The following is a 23,176-nucleotide window of genomic DNA, read 5'->3' as shown; positions in this document are numbered from 1 at the left end:
GCAAAGGGTGGGGGTAATTCACTGCTCTCAACGTTTGCTGTGCTAAAAAGATAAAAAGCATTTGTAGAGAGATACAAAGCCAGGGGTTTTAACTGGGGACAAGAAAAAAAATAAAACCATGCAGAAGCCTGGTCTGCTGCTGGCTGGGTGGCTCTTCTGGGAAGCATCCCAGCATGGCTGGATGTGTCACCTGGATGTGTCACAGGTACAAGGATTAGTCAAACATTCCCAGTTTTAACAAGCCTTTTGGAGAGATCACCACTTCCAGAGTACACAATGTTTGCTTTTTAGCCTTTCTCTTTAGAGCCTGGGGTTAGAGGGCTGCTCTGTGGCTATCAGGGAAGCAGTGGGGTGGGTTTTTTTCATAGCAAGAGGGCATCCAGCTGGGAGGTTCTGCACCTGCAGCTCCAGGACTCAGCAGGGATTCTGGTGAGCTGGGCTCACCCTTTTCCTGGTCCTTTTCCAAGCTCCCTCCCTTTGGCCAGGGCGCCAGTTTGAACCAGTTACCAAGGTTCAAACAGCAGTTGGGTTTAAAAAAAAAATAAAAATAAATAAATCCCACCACCAACCCAGAACATTTCTGGCTTTTTAAAAACCTCCCAACACTCTTCAGTGTTCCATCAACACAGCCAAGAAAGTCCCAGTCCCAGTGCTGAGCTCCTCTGCAGTGGCAAGAGCAATTTGCAGTCCAGGGGAGATGCTGAAAATGAGAGAAATAGTCATAAAAAGAGGAGTTGGGGAAAAAAAAAAACCATGTTTGGCTCCAATCTCTAAGCCTCAAATCATTCTGAAGGTGAAAGCACCTTGGTATTAAACAGCTCTTGCTGTTTCCCAGGAGTTGGCAACGTGTGCCAAAGGGGCTGGAAAGAAGGAAAAGCAGGAATCCTGTGAGGATTCCTCTCTTTGGGTTTATCCCAACCCAGTATCAGTGGCTGATACTTGGAATTTCCTCCAGTTTTCCAGGCTCCACTTGGATGTTTGCAAACCCTCTGGGGGGCTCAGCCTGCTCCCACCCTTCCTGCCATCCCTGGGGGGTTTCTGGGTGTATTTTTGGGCATTTTTGGGGTCAGCTCTGCAGACATGGGCTGTGTGGTGCTGTCAGCAGAGCTTTCCCAGGATCAGAGGAGACCTCATCACTCTCTCCAACTCCCTGAAAGGAGGTTGGAGCCAGGGGGGGGTTGGGCTCTTTTCCCAGGCAACTCTCAACAAGACAAGAGGGCACAAAGGGTCTCAAGTTGTGCCAGGGGAGGTTTAGGTTGGAGATGAGAAAGAATTTCTTTCTGGAGAGGGTGATCAGGCATTGGAATGGGCTGCCCAGGGAAGTAGTGGATTCTCCGTGTCTGGAGATCTTTCCAAAGAGCCTGGATGTGGCACTGAGTGCCATGGGCTGGGAACCACGGGGGGAGTGGATCAAGGCTTGGACTTGATGATCTCTGAGCTCCCTTCCAACCCAGCCCATTCTGTGATTCTATGATCTCCTGTAAAGAACTTCCCCCAGGTGCTCTTGGTGAGCTGTGTGGGGCAGGCCCAGGCTCTGAGCTCAGGAGGACTCTGGGGTGAGCAGGGAGGGCTCCAGGGCTGTGAAAACTTCTCTGGAAGGGGCTGTGCACCCTCTCCTGCTCCATGCCTGCTGGTTTGGGGGTTCCTCTCTGCAGCAAGAGCTTCCTCTGCTGTGTGTAGCTGCTTTTCACCCTGAACTAATTCCTGTTATCCCAGCACTAAAATACCAGCTGGCAGACAGGGCACAGAGCAGGGCAGTGGCTCTGGGGGGAGTTAAAGGTGCCAGCTGGCCACTGCTTTCACCCCAGGAGCTGTGTAACAGCCTGTGAGCCCTTCAAGCATTTCTTTATACTTTTGCAAGCTTTTCCTGTCATCAAAACATTTCCAAGTGCCTCATTAACCTCAAGAGCTCTTCTATTTTTTTTTTTTTTTTTTGCCACCCGGGAGAATGAGTCGAAGCAGGAAGATGCTGAAGGCTGCTGTGACTGCACCAAAGCCCTTCCTCACACCTCATCCAAGGATGGGAAAGAGGTTTTACTGACCAGTGGGTGCTGCCCAAGCCTGGCTGCATTTTAATTCCCTCAGCTCTCCCCCCAGCAGTGGGCGAGCTCTGTGGGGCTGGTGTGCAGCCAGGGTAGCCCTGGGCTCTTGGTAAGGGGTTGTTTGCCATCTAGTGGGGTTTTGTTAAGGGGTTGTTTGCCACCTAGTGGGTCGGTGCAGGAAATCAGACATCACACACGGCAGGAGGAGATGCTGAGATCCCCAGGGCCTCGGCAGCAAAAGGAAGAGGAAGTTAAATGGATATATGGGCAGGATTTTCCTTCCTGATTCCAACACAGAGCTATTGGCACCGGGGGACCAGAAGCCTCCTGGGAGCTGGAAATAATGAGCATCAAGGAGCTCCCTGTCCCCACAGGGCTGGGAGCAAAGGGGCAGGGAAATACAGCAAACATTTGGATACCAACATCCCAGAATATTGTCAGCACCAGTTATATAAATAGAGTTGAAAACTTGAGGAGCCATGCAGGAAGGTCAGCTCTGAGGGGAGGTGGACACATTTCACCCAATAATCACCAAACCCAGGGCTTGCTCTGCTCACCATCAGCATCCTCTCCTACCTTACAGCACCAGGAGGTGGAGTCAGGTTCATGTTTAATAGAATTCTCCAACATAAATGAACATTTTTGTCACTTACTTGTGTAACAGGTCACAGGCTAAACTAGGAGATCCAGCACTAAGCTCTAAACCTTGTGCAGGTCCTGGGAAAGGCCACCATGCCATGTGCTAGCATTGCCCTAAATTCATGGAAAAAACAACAAAAAAGGGTTTGACAAGCACGTGTAAAGTTTGATATTCGGGTATCAAACAAAACCGAGGAAAAATCTTCATCTCCTCCTGCTTTTTAAGTCTTTACCAGATATCCTGTCCCACTGCAAGCTGAGCAACCTCTGCAAAACCTTTTCCTAGGTAAAGAAAAACTAAATTTGGGGTGGATCGTTGCAGGAAGTCTTTAGCAGGGGACTTTTACCCAGCAGGAGGCAGCACTTTACTACAAATCCAACCAAAACTTCAGGACGTTTGTGTGGGACCCCAGGCACAGCTGGGTTTTAAAATTAATCTAACTGAGAAATCAAAATAAACCCCTCACCTTATGTCTGCCTCTTCTTGTGCCAAAGCTAGAGGTGGATCCTGCAGGACTGACCTGAACCAGCCACCTGGCTACTGACTGGACCAGCAGTGGATTCCAGCAGATTTAAAAATAGTTATTTTGGGGGTTTGCAGCCCTTTTGTGCCTGGGGACACACCGTAAGGAGAAGGGGCTTTGGGTCTCCCAGGCATCTCCAAGCACCACAAATGTTACAGCAGAACCCAGGAGTGGGGCAGAAAACATCCCTGCCTCAGGAACTAGGGAAAGTCTGGGAACTTCCAGAGAGCCCAGCACAGGAACAAAACCCTTATCCAAATGGCCAGCAGAGCTGGAAACCCCTCCTCTGACCCTTTGGGTTGTAGCAGCAGAACAAGCCTTACCCTGACCCCACATCCCCGGGGTGTAACCCTCAGGGGTGTAACCCTCAGGATAACTCAGGGCTTCCCTGGCTGCATCCATCATTATCCAAAGCATAATCCCAAATTTCCTGTAATTCTCCCCTTCACAGGCTCAGATCATTCAGTGCCCTGGAAGCATCAGACTCCAGCAGCCACCTGGACAGTCCTGCTGTCCCCATGCCCACACCTCACCCAGGTGACCCTCAGGATATCACATTGGGTGCATTTCCCAGCTCTGCTCCCCCAGTGCCCCCAGAGCAGGATGAAGCCTCCTAAAAATATCTTTGTTTCTCAGAAATAGCCCAGCATGCCCCTAAGCAGAGCCCAGCTGCCACCCAGTGTCCTGCTCCTGTCCCTGCTCTGGGCTCACCTCCATACTCAGAGCAAACATCCTGCTGCTCAGCATCCTGCTCCTGGGCTCAGGGGACACTGCTGGAGGAGCCCCAGCAGGACACACCAGGGCTTCTCTCAGGGGGTCACCCAGCTTCCAGCAAATCCAGGAACTTCAGGGACTGCAGCCAAGGGCTGGGGGCTTTTCTTGATGATCATTTCTGCTCCAGGAGGCTGTGTGAAATTCCAGCACCCCCCCCACAAACCAAGGAAACATTTCTGCTCCGGGAGCCTGTTTGAAATTCCAGCACCCCCCACGCACTGAGGGAACCCTGAGGAAACCCCAGAGCCCATTTATAACTCTCTGTCACCTGCAGCTCATCACTGAAGCCTCAGCACCTGCTCCTCAATGAGCTCCATGTGCCCAGGAACTCACCTCCACATCCCCCTCGGGGGCTCCTGAGAAGTCCTGGATTGTTCCAGAATGATTGGGAAGTCCCCAGGCAGCAGTGCCCCAGTCCAGCTGACCCCTTTGGTTTCCCAAATCACCTCCTGGGCTGGAGCTGTGACCAGGGGAGTGTGTGCTGGGTAAGCAGATGATGGCTCAGGGCAGATGAAGGAAGGATGTCCCCAGCAGGGGCTTTCAGAGCCATCATTTCCCTCTCCTGCCAAGGGAGAGCTTCTGCCTGAGCAGTGCCAGCAGGACTGGGCTGCTCCCCACAGCTGGAGGGCAAGAGGAGAGGGGAGCTCCTCTGAAAACCACCTTGTCCTGCCAGGGGGAACCTCTGAGCCCAGTTATTTATCCTGGGACACCAGGACAGCCTGAGGAGGAGACTCAGAAAACTCCAGAGGAACATCACTGAGCTGAGGGACCAGAACTGAGATTCCTGACCCTCAGCTGGAGCAGTGGATGGTGTGGGAGTGCCTGGGCAGGGCTGGCCTTGGCGTGGGGCTGGGCCCCCTGCTCCCTGGTGCTGCCTTCTCCAGCTCCAACCTGGGACACAAACACTGCTGCTGCCTGACACCCCCTGCACTGCACCAGTGCTCCTCACACTTGGGTTCCTCAGAGGAAAAACAACATCCCTTGCCACCAGTGATCCTGCAGACCCCTCCCAGCAGGGACCTTTGGGTGCAGGTCTGTTGGCCACCCTGTGACACTGCTGTTTACTCCACACAACACATCCCCCAGCTGTGGGCAGGAGCCTTCTGTCCCACTGCAAAGGTAGCTTTAATAAGAATAAAATAAAGCAGAACAAAGGACCCTCTCACAGACACACGTGTTTTCCACGAGGAGCTGCCAGGAACCAGACAACAGGTTTTATTTTGCTCCTGACCTGGAGGGTGTTGCCATCCCTTCTGTGACCAAGACTTTTTTTCATCATCTTCCACAGTGGAGCCAGGGCAGAGGCAGCTGCTGCAATGCCACCTCCAGCACCACCAGCATCAGGAGGACTCAGCTTCCCCGAGATTTCTTTGCAGGACAGAGAGAAAGCACAGGGCTGGGTTGATTCCCCAGCTGAGAAGAAGGCAGAAGAAGAGGGATGGGGCAGAGATCAGCCAGCAGAACTTGACCCTTCAACAACTATTGCTTAAACTGTGCTCCTGTCCTAAAAAAAAGGCCAAGTGTCTAAGAGAAGCTGCAGTTCATTAAATGCTTTCATCCCCAGAAGATGGGGCAGGGCAGTTACATCAGAGTGTCTGCATTTAGAGAAGCAAATAAATCTACATCTCTTGATGTCCTGAGCTTCTCTGGAACCTGGAGCCAGGGAGACCCCAGGACTGGGCTGGGCTCCTCCAGCATCACTGGGACAGGATGGAGCCCCCTGGGCTGGGCCAGGGACACAGCCAAGCCCTACATACAAACCCTTTAGGTAGCTGAAGGTGAGGCAGGCAGAGGAATCAAGGCTGATTTCTGCTTCTTTCTTTGCCTAATGAGACAAGGGGGAGATTAATGGCAGAACTGAGCCAAGTCACTGCTTCTCCAACCTGACATTTAATTAATCAATGTCCAGCTCCTCCACAGGTGCAATGCAAACACTTCCCAACCCCTCCAGATGTGTTTTCATGAAAACAAAACCCCAAACAAAGAAAATCAGGGCTGTTTCTTGCTTCCTCCTGCTACCTCAGCCCGAGGAGCTGCCTGGGTGCCTGAGGTGAGGAGGGAAGAGTTTGTGTTCCTGCCCAGGACAAGCCCAGCCCTGCAGGAACCTGAGAGGTTGCAGAGCAGCAGGCAGGGAGCTGAGCACCCCCCAGCCCCTACCCAGGAGGAGCTTTGCCCCTGACCTCAGGGGGGGAGCTGAGGGTTTTACCTGAGGAGCATCACTCATCAGGCTGGAGATGAATCAGACCACTTGTCAACAAGAAGCAGGCAAGGTTATTCCCGTGGGATGCTCAGCTTGGAAGGGGAAAAGCTGGAAAAATAACATCCCAGCTCCTTCCCTTTCTGCCCCCGAGGTGTCTGAGCAACCCCCACTCTCCCATCCCTGCTTTATCCCCCTCCTGCCAAACACGCCAGGGAACAATTTGTCCAGGAGGGATTCAGAGGGTAAAATTTCCTTGGAAAACATCCCAGAGCAGGACTGAGGCTCTCGTAAACAAGCCCTGGGAAGGCAGCTCTGGGGGACAGCCTATGGTTCATGTTTCTAGGAAATGCTGTCAGGATGAGCTGCTCAGGGCCCCGTGGCCACAGAGCTGCCCTGGAAATGGTTGCTTGGCTGCTCTGGGGAATGTGACCCACTGGAGGCTTGGGAAGTGCAACCAAAAAGTGTCCCAAATTTTAACCTGATTTTTTCTTTTATTTTCCCAAACACGGGCAGATCAGCTCTGGCAAGGACACAAGAATTCCCTGAGGAGGTTTGGAGGAGATGGCTGTTGTTGATCACTCCAGTGAGTACAGTCCTCTGCTCTGGGCTCAGAAATGTCCATTTGGGCAATAAAACCTGACCAGCACGGGTGTGATCAGAAACAGCCAATCACAAAACCTTCAGAGAAGAATTTTTCAGGGAATAATAGAATCAAATAAGCATCATGGAATCCTAGCACAGTTCAGGTTGGAAAGGACTTTGAAGCTCATCCAGTGCCACCCCTGCCATGGGCAGAGACACCTCCAGGGCGCTCCAAGCTCCATCCAACCTGGGCCTGGACACTGCCAGGGATGGGGCAGCCACAGCTTCTCTGGGAAACCCAGGGGCTCAGCACCCTCAAATTAAAGAATTTCTTCCCAAGACCTCATCTAAATCTCTCCCAGTTTCAAGCCACCCCTCCTTGTCCCATCACTCCAGGCCCTTGGGGCTGAGAGGATTCCAGCAAGGAACAACCCAAGGAAATGCAGCACAGGAGTTCCCAACACGTTCCTGATTCAGGGGGTGGCAGCTGCTTCACTCTCAGGTGTTCCAATACCCAGAGTCTTAAAAAGAACCACTAAAAGCTACTTCTGTGTTTGCTCACAAGGAAAATCTGTGACAGTGGGATTTTTAGCTTTTTTTTGTGTATTTCTTTCTTATAAATCTCCCCACTCTCCCTGTAATCAGATGTTAGGTTTCTGTGTTTCTCCTTTCAGGAGGGATGAGGAGCATTTCTCTTTTATTTTCCTCCAGCTTTTAATGTCAGGCAGGAGACACGTGGCCAAGCTGCTTATTGTCTGCAATGATTTCTTGGCAGGGGACACGGGGGTCTCTCTAACTCCACCACTGAGCATCCCAGGTTGTCTCCATCACCCTGAGACTGAAGGGGTGGCAGGGGCTGGTGACAGCCACGCTCTGGTGACAAAGTCTGGAGGCAGCAGGAGAAGCAGAGCTGACTGTGCCCCATATCCAAGCACTCAGACCTGCACCTCATGGGGGGGGAATGTGAAAAGTCAAGCAAACTGGGGATTTTCTAGTTTGGGAGAAACTGTGAAAAGTTACAGAGTGGAGGAGACAGAAGAGGGAAAGTCATTTTAAAAATGCCCTTCAGTTAGGAAGGGGAGAAGAAGCAGGAATAAGAGGGAAAATCAAAGCAGTTAAATATTTAAAGTTCTTTTTTTCAGCAGTATTAACTCTTTAAAATTGCTCCGTCTCAGACCTGAAGGAAGCAGCAAGTCTGATTTTTTTCTTCCCCAGACACGTGGCACCAGTCAGAAGACAAAGCATGAGATTAAATAGGATGGAAAAGAATCTTTTTACCAAGGGAGTGAGGGAAGCAGAAAGTCCTTCCACCCCTGGCTGCTCCGGGCAGTGTCTGCAGCCCCCCCAGCCCTGGGGTGTCCTGGGAGCAGGGGCTGAGGGCTTGGGCTTTAGGGTTGGTTTCTGACCCCATCTCCTGCCCCACACCCCTCACCCTGACTTCAAACCCCTCCTGTTTCAGGGGTGTCCGTGGGATGCCCCAGTGCAGGGGGTGCTGAGCCCTCCATCCCCTGGCACCTCCGGCCTCCCACAGAGCTTCCCCCCACATCCTCCCGTTTGGAAGGCCAAAAGTGCTGGATCTCTGGATCCTGGGGGTGGGATCCTTCCCGGCAGGGAAGGGCTGAGGCTGGGGGGTGGCTCTGCAGCCTTACAGGGAGGTGGTGGCCTCCTGGCTCTCCCGCTCCCTGGCTCGGGCCACGGCGACGTTGAGGCACTGGAGCCACTCCTCAGCCTTCTTCTCATCCCTGGCCTTCAGCACGTAGCTCTTGGTGGCTGTGAAGATCTCGAAGGCCCTGGGCAGGCTGCGGTCCCTCCGCTTCTTTGCCACCACTCTGACACTCTGCACCTTGCTGAGCTCGATGGGACACTCCTCGGGGTCATCCTTCTGAAACACAGCGAGCACAAACAGAGCCAGAGCCCCCTTCACCCGCTGCACCTCCTGCTGCTGCTCCTACCCCTGCTCCTCGCCTGACTCATTCCTGGGGTTTTTATTTATCAGGGAGCCTTATTCCAGACTGGAGAAGTTTTCTTAAAATGGTTGCAACACGTTCAGTTCTGACCAAATGGCTTTCCAGGAGCCACGAGGTGCATCCCCAGCTCCATTGCCAGAGCTCTCCCTGACTCCCTGTGCCTCTTCCACAGACCCCAAGGGAGGGCTTTATTTCCTTTAGAACCCTGGCTCTGCCCTGACATCTGACCTGGGATGAGTATTTGGAAAACTTTATCACTAAAAAATGCAACCACAGACTCGAGAACCAAAACTTTGCACCTTGGAAGCCAGAGCTTTACACTCAGCAGCCCATTGAGCAGAAAAAGGGTTTTCTCTCCTCATTTCCACCCAGGGTTTCACTACAAGCTGCTACACAAAGCTGACTGTACCCTTGGCACCGTCCTGTGGAAGGATCTTACCACAGTTTCCCAGGAGGGAAGGATGTGACTCTTTTCCAGCCCTCATTTTTGGGGGTTTCTGCAGCCTCCCCTGTACCCGTGTCCCACGGAGCAAACCCTGTGCATGCAGTGACTGCTGCAGGGCAGCTCCATGGGGGGGGATCCAGCACCAAGCAGACCCAGCCCCCAGCCAGCTGGCCAGCTCACAATACCTCCTCTGTCTCAGGGCTGGGTTTCCAAGTGAAAATCCAAGTTTGGGTTTTCCAAGTTTTCAAGTCCAAACACCCACACAGCACCAGCCCTGCTTCCCATCTCCAGGGGTGCTGGGGCAGAGCCAGCCCCAAAGCCTGAAACCAGCACCAGGAGCTTCTACCACGGCTTCAGCTGCCCACAGCTTGTAGCCCTCTACCCCAGAAGCATTTTGGGTTAAAATGGACCTTTCAGGATCATCATCAGGTCCAAGCATTCCCCCAGCAGTGCCACCCTGTATCCCCCAGCACCACATCCCCAGGGCTTTGAACCTCTCCAGGGATGGGGACTCCTTTGGGCACATTTCCCAGGAAAAGGGCCTCCTGTAGGATCTGAAAAATCCCACTTCTAGTGCCCAAAAGAGGCTTCCCACCTCCAGCCCTGCTTAAAGAGCTTTAAATGCCACATTTGGTGTCTGGTCAGCCTGGGGCAACCTAAAGCGTTGGGCTCAGGGTGGCTCCAGGCTGCAAGCCCAGCACTGCTTACCAGCAGGACTTGGCTCCTGAACTGAGGCCAAAAAATGTGGCAGTAACCAGAGGGAAGGCACCAGCTTGAGAGACTGGATACCCAGGAGCAATAACCCCAATAACCTCTCCCTGTGGGGCTGGATGCCAGCCTGGCACCCTGAGGGACCAGGCCAAGTTCTGTTCAATATCTTTATCGACGACTTAGACGAAGGGATTGAGTCCATCATCAGCAAATTCGCAGATGACACCAAGCTGGGAGGAAGTGTGGACCAACTCGAAGGCAGGAGGGCTCTGCAGAGGGACCTGGACAGACTGGAGAGCTGGGCCGATTCCAACGGGATGAGGTTCAACAAGGCCAAGTGCCGGGTCCTGCACTTTGGCCACAACAACCCCATGGGGAGCTCCAGGCTGGGGACAGAGTGGCTGGAGAGCAGCCAGGCAGAAAGGGACCTGGGAGTCTGGATTGACAAGAAACTGAACATGAGCCAGCAGTGTGCCCAGGTGGCCAAGAAGGCCAATGGCATCCTGGCCTGTATCAGGAACAGCGTCACCAGCAGGTCCAGGGAAGGGATTCTGCCCCTGTACTCAGCACTGGTTAGGCCACACCTCGAGTCCTGTGTCCAGTTCTGGGCCCCTCAGTTTAAGAAGGATGTAGAGGTCCTGGAACAGGTCCAAAGGAGGGCAACCAGGCTGGTGAAGGGACTCGAGCACAGGCCCTATGAGGAGAGGCTGAGAGAGCTGGGGCTGTTCAGCCTGAAGAAGAGGAGGCTCAGGGGAGACCTCATTGCTGTCTACAACTCCCTGAAAGGAGGCTGTAGCGAGGTGGGAACTGGACTCTTTTCACAGACGACCTTCAACAAGACAAGAGGACACAGTCTTAAGTTGTGCCAGGGGAGGTTTAGGTTAGATATTAGAAAGAATTTCTTCACGGAGAGGGTGATCAGGCTATGGAATGGACTGCCCGGTGAGGTGGTAGATTCTCCGTCCCTGGAGACATTTAAAAAAAGACTGGATGTGGCACTCAGTGCCATGGTCTAGCAACTGCTCCGGTGGGTCAAGGGTTGGACTAGATGATCTCTGAGGTCCCTTCCAACCCGGCTAATTCTATGATTCTATGATTCTAAGTACTGAAAAGAGCAAACCCAAAGCAGCCTGGGGTTGGCAGTGACAGAGTTCACCTGCAGGGATGCTGCTGCTGGGCAAAATCTGCTGCCTGACAATTGAACTGGTTGGTTCCATCCAGTCCTAGACTGGTTTGGGATGGAAGAGACCTTACAGACCAACCAGTGCCACCTCCCACAGCCCAGGGTGCTCCAAGCCCCATCCAACCCATCCCTGAACACTGCCAGGGATGGGGCAGCCACAGATTCCCTGGGAAACCCAGGGGCTCAGCACCCTCACCCCAAAGGATAAGGCTGACTTCAGAATCTCAACCAAAACCCCAGAAAAAGTCAGGGGAAAGTAAGGACAAGGGTGTTTCCTGGCCTGCTGACTTCTGGAAGGGATGTATCAGCCCACAAAAAGCACAGGTTCCTCCTGGGCAGGACACCCTGGGGTACTGGGGCTCAGGAAGCCATTTCAGGAGCTGAAAGTGCTTCACTATGTTTCTATTGAGAAAAATGAGATTGTTTCCCAGGAAAATGAAGGCTCAGCTGTAGTTAGAAGGTTTGGGTTATTTAAGTTTTGCATTACCTCAGAGAGACCCCTTGTAAAAAGAACAAATGACTGTTTTTCCCAGTGTTTGATGATTCACATTGAAAAAAAAAAAGAAAAAAGGAAAGAAAACAAAAAGCTGAAAGAGAATGAATTTCTAACAACTGAGAATGAGTAACTAATGAGGACTGGAGTCAATTACCTGCTCTGCCACACCCTGGGCCATGGCAGACTTTCCAAGTGGAAAAAAATACATTTACCTGAGCAGCATATATTGGATTTGTGTTTATTCAAGGAAATCAAGTCCCACTGGTCAGGCCTGGGAACTGTGCTTTAACCTCCTGGAATTCCTTCCTGAGAGGTGATGCCTTAGGGTGGAGGGGACAGTGCTGGGGCTCAGTTACTGAGTGGTGGTGCTGAGCCCTGAGCTTTTGTTGGCTGAAGGGAAGCAGAGCCAGGCTGAGCACTCTGGAAAAATCTCATTCCCTTGATCCAGAGAGAAAACTCCAAGTCAGGAGGGTGAGCAAGGCCCTGGCAGGGACCCCAGGAAAAGCTGAGCGGGCAAAACCTCTGGGAAATGGTGCTGGGGAGGAGGGGAAAAAGAGAGAAATCCAAGTGGTGCTCTCCTGACTTACAGATTTCCCTTTCCTGAAGAGCAGCTGGTTGCCAGCCAGGGTGAAGTACCGAGTCTTCCACCTCTTGATGAACTTCCACCTCACTTGCTTCTCCTTCAGCTTCCCTTCCATCAGGGGCTGCCCATCCTCATTGACACCTGGGGAGGGAAGGACATACCCAGGGGGTTAATTCCTGACCACCCCTGACTCCCAGTCCAGCCCCAGCCTTTGGCTCTGGTGGAAAAATGTGGATTTTTAATTTATTATTTTTTTTTGCAGTTGAGCTGTGTCAGCTCTGAGACCACATCCATCCCAAGCTCCCACTTCAGAAGGGCTTCTCAGCCCTTAGTCATGGTTTGGGAGGCCAAAACCAAAAACCAAATAAAACCTCTAGAAAAAGAAAAAACTTTTTGGTTTCTTCCCCTTCTCCCCCCAACACTGCAAAATGATTGCTGTGTTTAGAATCAATGGCAGAATCCAGAGCAGGGAGGGAGGGTTGGGAAGCCTTGCACTTGCCTGGTCATGGATCTGGGCCCTAGGACCAGGGGGATCCACAGGCTCTGGCATTCACCCTGCCTGGAGCACAGGAGGTTTCAGGAGCTGGAAGAGCATTCCCAAACCTTGCAGGCAAAAAGGGATTTTTTTTCCAGGGCAAGAAAAGCCCCACGACCAAGAGCATCCCCGTGGCCTTTAGACCCTGCCCTGCAGAGCATCCTGGAGCCACTGCCCCTCAGGGATGGGGAAAGCTGTTTAAAGCTCCTCCAGTCTGAGGGCTGCCTTTCTTTTTTTCCTTTCTCTTCTATTTTTACCCATCAGAGAGAGGCCAGGATGGATCAGATGGACTGGAGAGCAGCCCATGGCTGAGAGCTGATGGGTTTTTTGCTGTGGTGTTTGGGTTGGAGCCCTTCCCAGCCCCTCTCAGATGGGCAGTCATCCTCTGCCTGCCCATTCCCACATACCTCAGCATGAAAAGTTTTCTCTTTTTTCTTTTAGATCTTTGTCCCAACCTCTGCCTGAGCCTTTTGGGACCCAAAGCAGAGGAGGTGGGTGCCATGCTGAGGACACAAGGGGTTGGGGTGGCCAAGCACAGGCACCAAAGGTGGCACTGGGGGTTTCAAAGGCTTTACAGCTTCTTGGGCCCTTCTCTCTCTTTGCTGCCTCCTGTCTGGTGGGGAGGAACCAAACAAAGCAAACACAACGCATCAGATGGAGATGAAAAGTGGATTTTTTTCCCCCACTACTGTTGGTTTTGGCAGAGGGGAAGGTCTGGGGGGGCTTCTTCTGCAACCTCCTGGTGTGAGACTGAGTGATTCTGTCCCTGGAGATGGGGAAGGAGATGGAGGGGATAAAAAGAGGGGTGGCCAAGTTTCAGCTTTGGTGAGGAGCTGCTGCTGGGATTTCCAGGATAAAAGCAGCTCAGGCTCTGCTTTCCTGAGTTCTAGGAAGGTTTAGGGAGCTTCTCAGCTTCTGCAAAGGCCTCATCAAATTTCCAACTGAGTGCTGCCCAGGGCAGTGTCCCTGAGGTTCTCATAATTCCCCATCCCCAGGAGCACCCTCTTGGTGGGGATGTCTTCTTCCCATGGGAGCACATGGTTTGGGGTCAGGAAATCCCCCTCTCTGTAGCAGGGGGGGTGAAGACAAGGGGACATGGCCCCATCTGGTCCTGGCCATCCCTCCTGTCACCAGGTCTGCCCGAGGAGAGACAGAGAGCAAAGAGCTCTGAGGCTGGGACACCTCACTCAGCAGCAAGCTTCCCTCCAGCATGCTGGGAAAATAAAAAAACAAAAGGGAAAGAACTCCCCTTTGACAAAAAAACCAAAAAATGACAAAGGTTGGACAGGAAAAGAATTTTGACTCCTACATGATAACAGGGAAGGATTCCTAATGTGCACAGAGACTTCCAGAACACGATGCCAGCTGGGGAAACCTCTGGATACAGCACAAGAAGGAGATGATATAAAATGAGAGGGGTTTTGCTCATCTACCTGGCCCCTGATCCCATGGGAACAGCTGTGACCTGATCCCAGTGCAGTGGGAACATGATTGAACCTGGGAAGGTGTCAAGGTCAGGGATCCTGAGAGGGATGGTGGTCAGGAATGCAACATGAGAGAGGAAGTGAATGTGCAATTTTGGCCTCATGTGGGTTTTTATCACTCAACTCTTTCCAAAGCAGGATTCCCTAAAGCAGTGTTGATCTCTCCTGAAGCACCCAGTGCCCACAGAGCACTTCTGTACATCCACAGAGAAGCCCACGGGGAATATTCTGATGTCAGCTTCCAAAGTCATCATAATAAATCTGATGCCAGCATGTCTGAGGGGCTGATTAGAAGAAAAAGATCCATGAAAGATAAGGATGAAGCTCTTTTCCAATATTTTTCTAAGCCCTTTTGCTTATTTTCGTTGCAGTTAACCTCACAGAATAACTCAGCTGGGAAGAAGCTCAAGGGACCTCTCCTGCAGCTCCAAGCAGGGTCACCCCCAGGGTCACTCTAGGTTGCTCAGGAATTTATCCATCAGGGACTTGGAAATCTCAACAATCCCTCTAGGCAAGCTGTTCCACTGCTTCATCATCCTCCTGGGGGGGAAACCTTTCCTCTGGGGCCACCCTGAGCCTCTCCTGCTCCAGTTCATGTCTCTTGCCTCTTGCTCTCTCTCTGCATCCCTCAGAAAAGCCCTGGCCCTGTCTTCCTGGTGACCTCTGATAGGAACCAGGGTGACCTCTGATAGGTACCAAGTTACCAGGGTGACCTCCTGACAGGTACCAGGGTGACCTCTGATAGGAACCAGGGTGACCTCTGATAGGAACCAGGGTGACCTCTTGGTAGGTACCAGGGTACCAGGGTGACCTCTGATAGGTACCAGGGTGACCTCTGATAGGAACCAGGGTGACCTCTTGGTAGGTACCAAGGTACCAGGGTGACCTCTGACAGGTACCATGGTGACCTCTGATAGGTACCAGGGTACCAGGGTGACCTCTGACAGGTACCAGGGTTAAATCCCCCCTGAGCTCTGCCTGCACCAACACTCAGCTCCTCCTGACAGGGTAAGAGCTTCCCCCCCAAACCTCTGATGGAGCCTGTCCCAGTCCTTACTGGGACTCCACTCAGGCCCCCAGTGCCTCCTGTGTGCAAGGAGTAAGAGCACAGAGCTCTGGGGGGAAGGAGCATCCTGAGCTTTGCTCTTCTGTCTCAACTCCTCCCATCCCAGCTCCTTCCCAGGGCTGTGGAAGGAGGATCTGCACTCCTAAGACACTTAGAAGAGGTTCTAAAAATGCAGCCAGCTGGAGCTGGAGTTTCCACCTGCCTCATAGACACAGGAATGATCAGCAAATGATGTCTGGGTTTGGTTCCTTCTCCTCCTCACATGAGCAGGGATAAATTAAAAAGCTTCAGAACAGGGATACAAGAATGGTGTAAGGTTGATCTTCCAGGGGATTGTTGGTATCAGGAGGAGCTGACAGAGTGGATTCTCCTTGGCAAAGGTGACAATGAAGTCACAGAATGGTCACAGCTGGAAAAGATCTCTGAGCTCACCGTGTCCAACAGTCCTGTGCACACAAAGGGAGGATTGCACATAGTGGGGAAGGGCATCATGTGATGCCAGAGACAGGCAGAACCCTTTGAATAAATAATAACCATTAATAATAACTAATAAATCATTAATAAATAAAAAAGAATTTAAAATAACAAGTTTAACAGTCTGCTTAAACTACCCGAGTGCCAACCAAGGCTTGCAGGGGGGGTTCTCCTCCACTTGACCTTTAAAAGTCAGGTTGAGACATCTTTAGAACAAGATGTTCAAGAAGTATGTATCAAAGAGCAAACATTTCTCTGATCTGAGTGTTACTGCATCAGATTCTGTGGCTGTTGTTTGACAGAAGGTCAGAGGAGATGATCACAGCAGCTGGGTGGGAAAGCACTGCCTGAGCTAGGAGGAGATCAGCTTGAAAAAGAAGTCCAAAGATTCACAAGGTTGTATTTACTATATCTCATTACTTTTTCTTTTTTCTTTCTTTTTACTTTTTTCTTTCTTTTCTTTTTCCTGCAGAACACACAATAAAGCTGAAAATACTGCCTAAACTCAAAATGAAACATGATTTACTGTAATATCTATTAAACCATCTCCATACAGAGACACTAACTCCCAAATCACTGTAACCCTGAACTGTACCCAGTGCTGTGCCCATTGAAATTATTTTCAATTAATTGTCTCTTGCTTTCTTTGCAGAACTACAGTGCCTCAAGCTTTAAGTATTCAGGGTACTGAATACCAAGTGAAAACACCCTCCAAACCCTTCCGAGATGAACTCAAGACAGACAGAACCCCACAAGCATTGAATCTCACGTCTGATGGAACGTGAAATGATCCACAAAAATCCAGCCCAGTCCTGGATGATCTCAGTGATAATAAACTCCTCTTCACTTGAAAGGATGGGATGTGTGGGTGGCAAGCAGGCAGAGATAAATGCCATTAACCTGAGGGAACTGGGATTCCCTCTCTCCCCTTCATCATCACACTGGGTTTGCTGGAAACCTGGGAAGGACACATTGCTGAAGGCCACCTTTTGGAGTCCTCAGGCTACTCCAGTTCACCAGCTAATCACCACTGCCACCAAAAATAAATGTATTCAGAAGTTAATGTGGTCTAGGCTCTTCTGAGCACATTACTTTTTCTTTCAAAGAGGAATTTATAAAAGCCCCTCTCTGTTAGCCCCAAACCAGTGCCCATGGGCACGATGGCTTTTCTGCAGCCCACAGGGGTTACTGCAATTCCTTTGTGAGCTTCCAGAACATGGAAGATGTTACTGCAGTTCCCTCTCCAGCCATCAAGTGGTTTCACTGAGTTTATTTATTTATTTTTGTGTGTGCATGCAAGAGCTTCTGCAGCCAAGTGTCAGTCCAGGAGGTGATGCTGAAGTGAGGTTTTTAAAGGCCAGCTCTTCCCAGCAAGGCACAAGCTGCCATCACCACCATTTCCAGTGCCTTCTACCTCTGCTGGAATGGCTGCCAATTAAGAAACAAACCCAAATAATCCAGCCTGGTTTTCCCAGCTCCACACTCAGGGCACGGATGTGTCTCTGAGCAGAAGAGCAGGACTTGTGGGAATTCTCTTCCCCCTTGGCTCAGAGGGGACAAAAAAAAACCCCAACCAACCAACTCAGTCTGACTGAACAGCACTCCTGGAGAAGTGTGGCTGTACCAGGAGTGCTTCACAACCAGGAGAATGCATGAGCAATATTCAAGCTTTCCCTGGGTGCATTGCCACCTTCTGGAGGTCACCACTTTGCCTCTTGCCTCCCTCCAGCTCTGAGTGGAGCCCAGCTCCAAAAACCCTCCCAACCATGTCCAAAACCCCCATCCCTGAGCTGGCATCCTGCAGCAAGGTTTTTGAGGCATAAATGCTTTCCTCAGCCTGGGGGATAAAAGGAATCTTGCAACATGGCATCCAAAAAATGCAACAAACCCCAACATTAAGAGCAAAACCCACAAGACAATAATAGGAAAAGAATTTGCCTCTGAATTCCTTTCTAAAGAAGAACTGGGTTGCTAAAGAGCATTGCTGAGGGGGAGGAATTGTCTGCTTGTCTCTCACAAACATCTGAGGTTTCCAAGGGGGGATGAAACCAGCAGCTGTGTGACAGCCTGCACAGTTCTTACCCATCCAGGGAGACCTCTGGATTCTTTTTCTTGTCTCAGATCTTACAGACCCCAGAAGACCCTGGAGTGTCTCCCCCTCTGACACAACTCTTCCCAGCCCCAGTTTGAAGGTGAATCTGTCACTCACCTGCAGATTTTTATTCCATTATCTTCCAAGTTCCTTTCCTACACCTGACAGTTCTTATGACCCAAGCAATACTTGTTATTCTTGGGCTACTAAAGGCTTTTAGAGCTGAGAAGCAAATCATGATACTCACAATGTACCCTTTGCAGAAAATTTCCTTGACACAAAGAGAATAATTGAGATTTAAAAAGGGGAAGTTACAGTCCAGAAATCTTCTGTGCCTCGTTCCTCCTGCTCCTGACCATCCTCAGAGGCATCCCCCAGCTCTCAGTCCTGGCTCTAAACCAGAGGGAAAATGGGGATTTTGTAGATGCTGGTGTTTGTTAAAGGCTTCTCCCTCCTCCCAGGGGTATGGGAGCTGGACAGGCACCACCCTGGGTACCAATCTGTGCTTGAAGAGGGAACCCCTTCCCCCAGATGTCCAGGCATCTGCTCTCAGGGACTCCTTCTATGTGAGAAAAAGCAAAAAAGCCTCAGGTCCTTGCCTCTGCTCACAAGGCAAGGAAATCTCACTGAACACCTCACTGGTTTATTTCCCTTTTTTTTCCCCATTGGGCTTTAGTTGACACCATACAGACCCAGGCTGGAGAAAAGGAATACATAAAAAAAATTGTTTTTCCACTCCTGCAATCATAGAATTGTGGCTGTTTCACCAGCCTGGAGCAACACTGAAGCAGCAAGAAGGGAGAGGGACAGGGACAGGTCCCCCACAAGCTTACCCTACTTGAAATGTCACCCCAAGAGCCTCTTGCTGGGGGGACAGAGCCAGCCCTCCCTTCTGGAGGCTCTGGTTGTCCTACCCCAGGAGCACTGAAGAGCTCTCAGGGAATCACTGCCTGCTCTCTTTTAGTGCCTCCTTGGCCTCCCCACCCCATGGGCTCCTTTCTTAGACTTTCCTTGGAGGACACAGTGCTTGGGAAGGAGAGCAACAGGGACAGAAGAGGTCACTTGTCCTCGGATGTCTCCAGACTCCTGGCACCATCCAAGAAGGAGCTGGTCCCTCAGGTCACCCCAAGGATCATCTTTGCCACCTTCCTCTGGTCCCTTGGCTCCAAACCAGCCCTACCAGCACAAAGCAGCAGCTTGCTACAGACAGCCCCCTTTTGGGGTGAGTTAAATGCCTTTGAAAATTCAAACCAAAGCCATTTTGTTAAGCTTTGAAACTTTAAGCAAGACAGATGCCTTGTCCTTTGCAACTTGACACATGCCTCTTGCTACTGTGATGGACAAACCCCAGTAAAACCCCAGTACTGAGATGAAATCCCAGCTCCAAACACGATTTCCCTCATGGTCACTGAGTCCCACGGGAGCTGTGGAAGCAGGAAGGGGGTCAGACACTCCTGAAATGAGCACGGGCTGCCTGGCCTGCAGCAGAGGCTGTGCCACTCCTGCAAGATCTAGTAAATCCAGGAGTGATGAAATCAAAAGAGATGCTCACTGTGGGAATAAACAGCTGAGACAGCCAATTATTCCAAGGCTTGGCCAAAATATTCAAAACTGTTGGCCAGAACTGTGCAGGCTTTTACAGAGTGGCAAAGAAGATCCAAGAAAAAAAAGGCCCTGGCTCTGAATTTCAGTGCTCTGACCTAAAGCACGTGGGGGTCAGAAAACATCAACGAAAACCAAAGGTCACCAGGACCTTTTACCTGGGAAAAAGTCTCATTTCCACTCAGTTTGGTTTCTAAGCTAGCTGATGTATTGCAGCTCCTCAGAAGATGCCTGCTATGGGTTCAGTCAGAGGAAAGCAAAGAAGCCCAAGAATAAACCCAAGATGAATCCTGTGCAGTCCCCAGGCCAATGGCCCCTGGCAAGTGGCATCCCCTGTGCCATGTGGACCTGGGACAGGGTCCAGCAGATGCAGCTCCTTTATCTGGACACTGAGATGGGTGTAGGGCCCTCCCAACTCTCCAGGGGTTGGGAGTCATGCAGTTTATGGGTCTACAGGAGTTTGGGATTGTGTTCCTCTAAGCACACAGCAAGTGAGGTTTACATTTGACACGAGGTCTCACCAGAGATGCTGAGATGCATTTAATGGCAAATTCCAGTCCAAACAGGCTCTGGTTTAGGTTTGCTGCCCCTTCTCCCCAGCCTCTGCCTCCATCACCACCCCAGGACCCACCTACCTGTGGCCTTCTCAGGGTTGTTGCACATGAAGCACTGCCAAGTCCCTGCTTCCTCACTGTAGCCAAACAAATCAAAGAACCTCACTTCTTCCAGGTGCATCTGCACGTGGTCCAGGTCCTAGGCCAAGAATGAGAAAAAAACAAAAAACAAACCCCAAACAGGGGAGGGTGAGCCAGTGCACAGCTAACAGCTCCCAGCCTGAAAGCAGAGAGGAGCAAGGCTGGGTTGGTTTGCCCTGTAACTGCTCTGTGGGCACTGCTGAAGCTCTTTTCCTCCCAAGAGGAACTCAGATGTTGGAGGAATTCAGCTCCTGCTGTGCTGTGCTGTGCAGCAAGGAGAGCAGTGCAGCTTCCATCCCCCTTTCTCCATGGGTAAAAGTGGATCCCCCAAGGCTGAGGCTCCCTGACTCCCTTCCCACTCCTGGTGTGGGACCCTGAGGAGGGGAAGAGAGGAGGGGAAGAGAGAAGAGAAGAGAGGAGGAGAAGAGAGGAGAAGAGAGAAGGAGAAGACAGGAGAAGAGAGAAGAGAGAAGAGAGAGAGAAGAGAAGAGAAGAGAAGAGAAGAGAAGAGAAGAGAAGAGAAGAGAAGAGAAGAGAAGAGAAGAGAAGAGAAGAGAAGAGAAGAGAAGAGAAGAGAAGAGAAGAGAAGAGAGGAAGAGAAGAGAGGAAGAGAAGAGAGGAAGAGAAGAGAGGAAGAGAAGAGAGGAAGAGAAGAGAAGAGAGGAGGAGAGGAGAGGAGAGGAGAGGAGAGGAGAGGAGAGGAGAGGAGAGGAGAGGAGAGGAGAGGAGAGGAGAGGAGAGGAGAGGAGAGGAGAGGAGAGGAGAGGAGAGGAGAGGAGGAGAGAGAAGATCATGGCCAGCAACACCCCCTGCCTCAAGCCTCATCTTGGTGGGGCACCTGGGAGGCCACAAAATGGGCAAAATGACCCCAGTGCTGCTCTCAGGGGGCTGGTGCAGGACGCTGTAAGGACAGATGCATCACAGCAAAGAGAAAGCCTTGGAGCATCTCCATCCGTCTCTTAGAGGCTGCAAGGAGCCAGCTCTAGACTGAAAGAGAGCAAATGTCACCCAAATATCACTGCAGTGATCACTCTTTTCCACTCTGTGCTCCATTAGGCTGGAAATAACCTGAAACAAGCCACTTATTTCAGGAGGGGAAGCAAGGGGAAAAATCCTCAGTGGAGAGGAGGGCTTGATCTCAGCCCCATGCTCCATCATCCTGACAGCTCCAGTGAGCCCATTGTGCAAGCTGCTGCCTCCTTCTGCTGAGCAGCTCCAGAGAGCAGAGCCAAGAAAGGGAAGGACAGGACCAACAATGGCCTAAAAATGTTAATTATTCTCTTGCAAAGCTGCTCAACAAAAGACTCTCTGAAGGCATCACATGGGGCTCGTAAAGAAGTCACCATCTCAGTGCTCTGACACAGCATGAGTCAACACAAAGAATCCAGCAAGGAGCCCAAACCCGGGCTCAGTTTTTGCTCTGTGACCTGCCTGCACTTTGATAAAGAGCTGTGAAGCAACCGAAGGGAAATCTGGCAGGCTCTGCATCTGGAAATGTTTTACTTCTGGCTCATCTTAAGCCCTGTTGCATAAATATTTTTCGTGGCACGAGTGGGCTGGCCAGTGAAGCCCAACGTGCTGCTCCTGAGCCAGGTATTCACTGCCATCCCTCACACCCCCAGCCAGGGCCAAGCTCTGAGAGCCCTGGCAGGGCTGGAAACCTGAAAACATTTCTCAGAATTTACGCTGGGCTAAAGGTTGATGTAACAGTTTGCTTCTTTCCTTCTCCAGGTTTGCAAAACACTTTGGAATATGTCCTGACAAAAGCAGCCGAAGCTCCATTTATTTTATCATTTTTTTCTGGATAAATAATAAATCAGTGGGCTTAGACCCAGAGTGATTGCTGAGTCCTGTGGTTCCTGCAGGGAGTCAGAACTTCCCCACGTGCTCCCAGCCCAGAAATTCTTCAGTTCTGACAAAGCATCAGGACGTGGCTGTAACATGATGCATAAAACTTCCTATAAAATACAAGCCCTGACGTTGATGCTGCACTCACATCTGAGACATTTCCAGGCATTTGGAACCAAAAGCCCTTGCTGAAACCACCACACCCCCATGGTTCTGCTCCCTGGGCTGCTGGCAGAGGGGTAATGGGAACAGCTACAGGGAGCTGGTCAAATAATTCCCAGTGTTTCAAGTACAATCAGGGAAGAACTGAAGGAAAAAATTCAGATGGTGGTGGCAACTTAAACTGGTGAAGGGAAGGACTGACTGGGTCATGCTGGAAATGCTCCAGATAGATCTTTTGGGAATGCACTTCCCTTTGGCAGGCCCAGGTCCTGCTGCCAGAAAACCCAGTTGGATTCTTCTGAATGGAAGTGGCACCAGAAACAAACTCAGGTTCTGTATCAATAAGCAAACCCCAAACGGAGGCAGAAAACCCAACACCATACCCTGGAGCCCAAGGCTGAACATGACAGCTTTTTATCAGTTCAGATGTGTTGTGTCTGCTTGTCTTCCAAAGGCTCCTGGGCAAGCCCCAGCTCCCAGACTTTCCAGCTTCCAATCTGCTGCTTAATTCATGAAATCACTGAAGATCAGCAGCTCCTTTTCCAGCTCTGCTATTTTGGGAACTCAGAGATAGTGTTACTGTCAGGGAGGGATGAAAGTTCCCAAAATAGGGCAGATCTGAGCTGTAGTAGGATTATGCAACCCATGTGCTGGATGGGGACTAATCCCATTGCTTGGGTGCTGGGCACCTTTGGTAGCACTCCATCTACTCCTCCCCACGCAGGCACGCTCTGCCCTAAGCCCTTTACTCACCCCAAACTCCTTCACACTCCACCAGCTCTGACTTTGGGCTGGTAGATCTTGGCATGGACTCCAGTTAAGCCAGTGCTGAAGAGGAAAGCAGTTCTAATGCCTTGGGATTCCAGAAGCAGCTAAAACACTCCATGCAAGCTCCACTGTCTCCAGGTAAAACTGGCCCAGGAGCTGGGTCTCCCATGGGATAATTCCCACTCCTCCAAGGAGTCCCTACCTCACTGCAGCAGCATCATGGGGGTTCAGAAGGTGTTTCTAACCAAACTCCTCCTTTTAAATCAGCCATGAGCTCAGGGAATAAATTTCATTCAGCCAAACA

The 23,176-nt window shown here is 51.1% G+C and overlaps 1 protein-coding gene across 1 annotated transcript in view; it reads right to left on the bottom strand.

Annotated features, from left to right (window-relative positions):
* Positions 1–7,044: 7,044 nt before the first annotated feature.
* Positions 7,045–23,176, bottom strand: part of VEPH1 (ventricular zone expressed PH domain containing 1) — a 65,870-nt gene continuing 49,738 nt past the window's right edge. Inside the window, exons 14-16 of the mRNA XM_030456492.1 lie at positions 20,035–20,152; positions 12,151–12,287; positions 7,045–8,643 (exon numbers count right to left, since the gene is read on the bottom strand). Coding sequence (XP_030312352.1) covers positions 8,407–8,643; positions 12,151–12,287; positions 20,035–20,152 — 492 coding nt within the window. The 3' untranslated portion in view covers positions 7,045–8,406. The remainder of the gene's footprint in view (positions 8,644–12,150; positions 12,288–20,034; positions 20,153–23,176) is intronic.

The sequence above is a fragment of the Calypte anna genome, chromosome 9 (genome assembly GCF_003957555.1).
Source record: "Calypte anna isolate BGI_N300 chromosome 9, bCalAnn1_v1.p, whole genome shotgun sequence".
Taxonomy (NCBI): Eukaryota; Metazoa; Chordata; class Aves; order Apodiformes; family Trochilidae; genus Calypte; species Calypte anna.
This window is presented reverse-complemented; position numbering and strand designations above follow the sequence as displayed.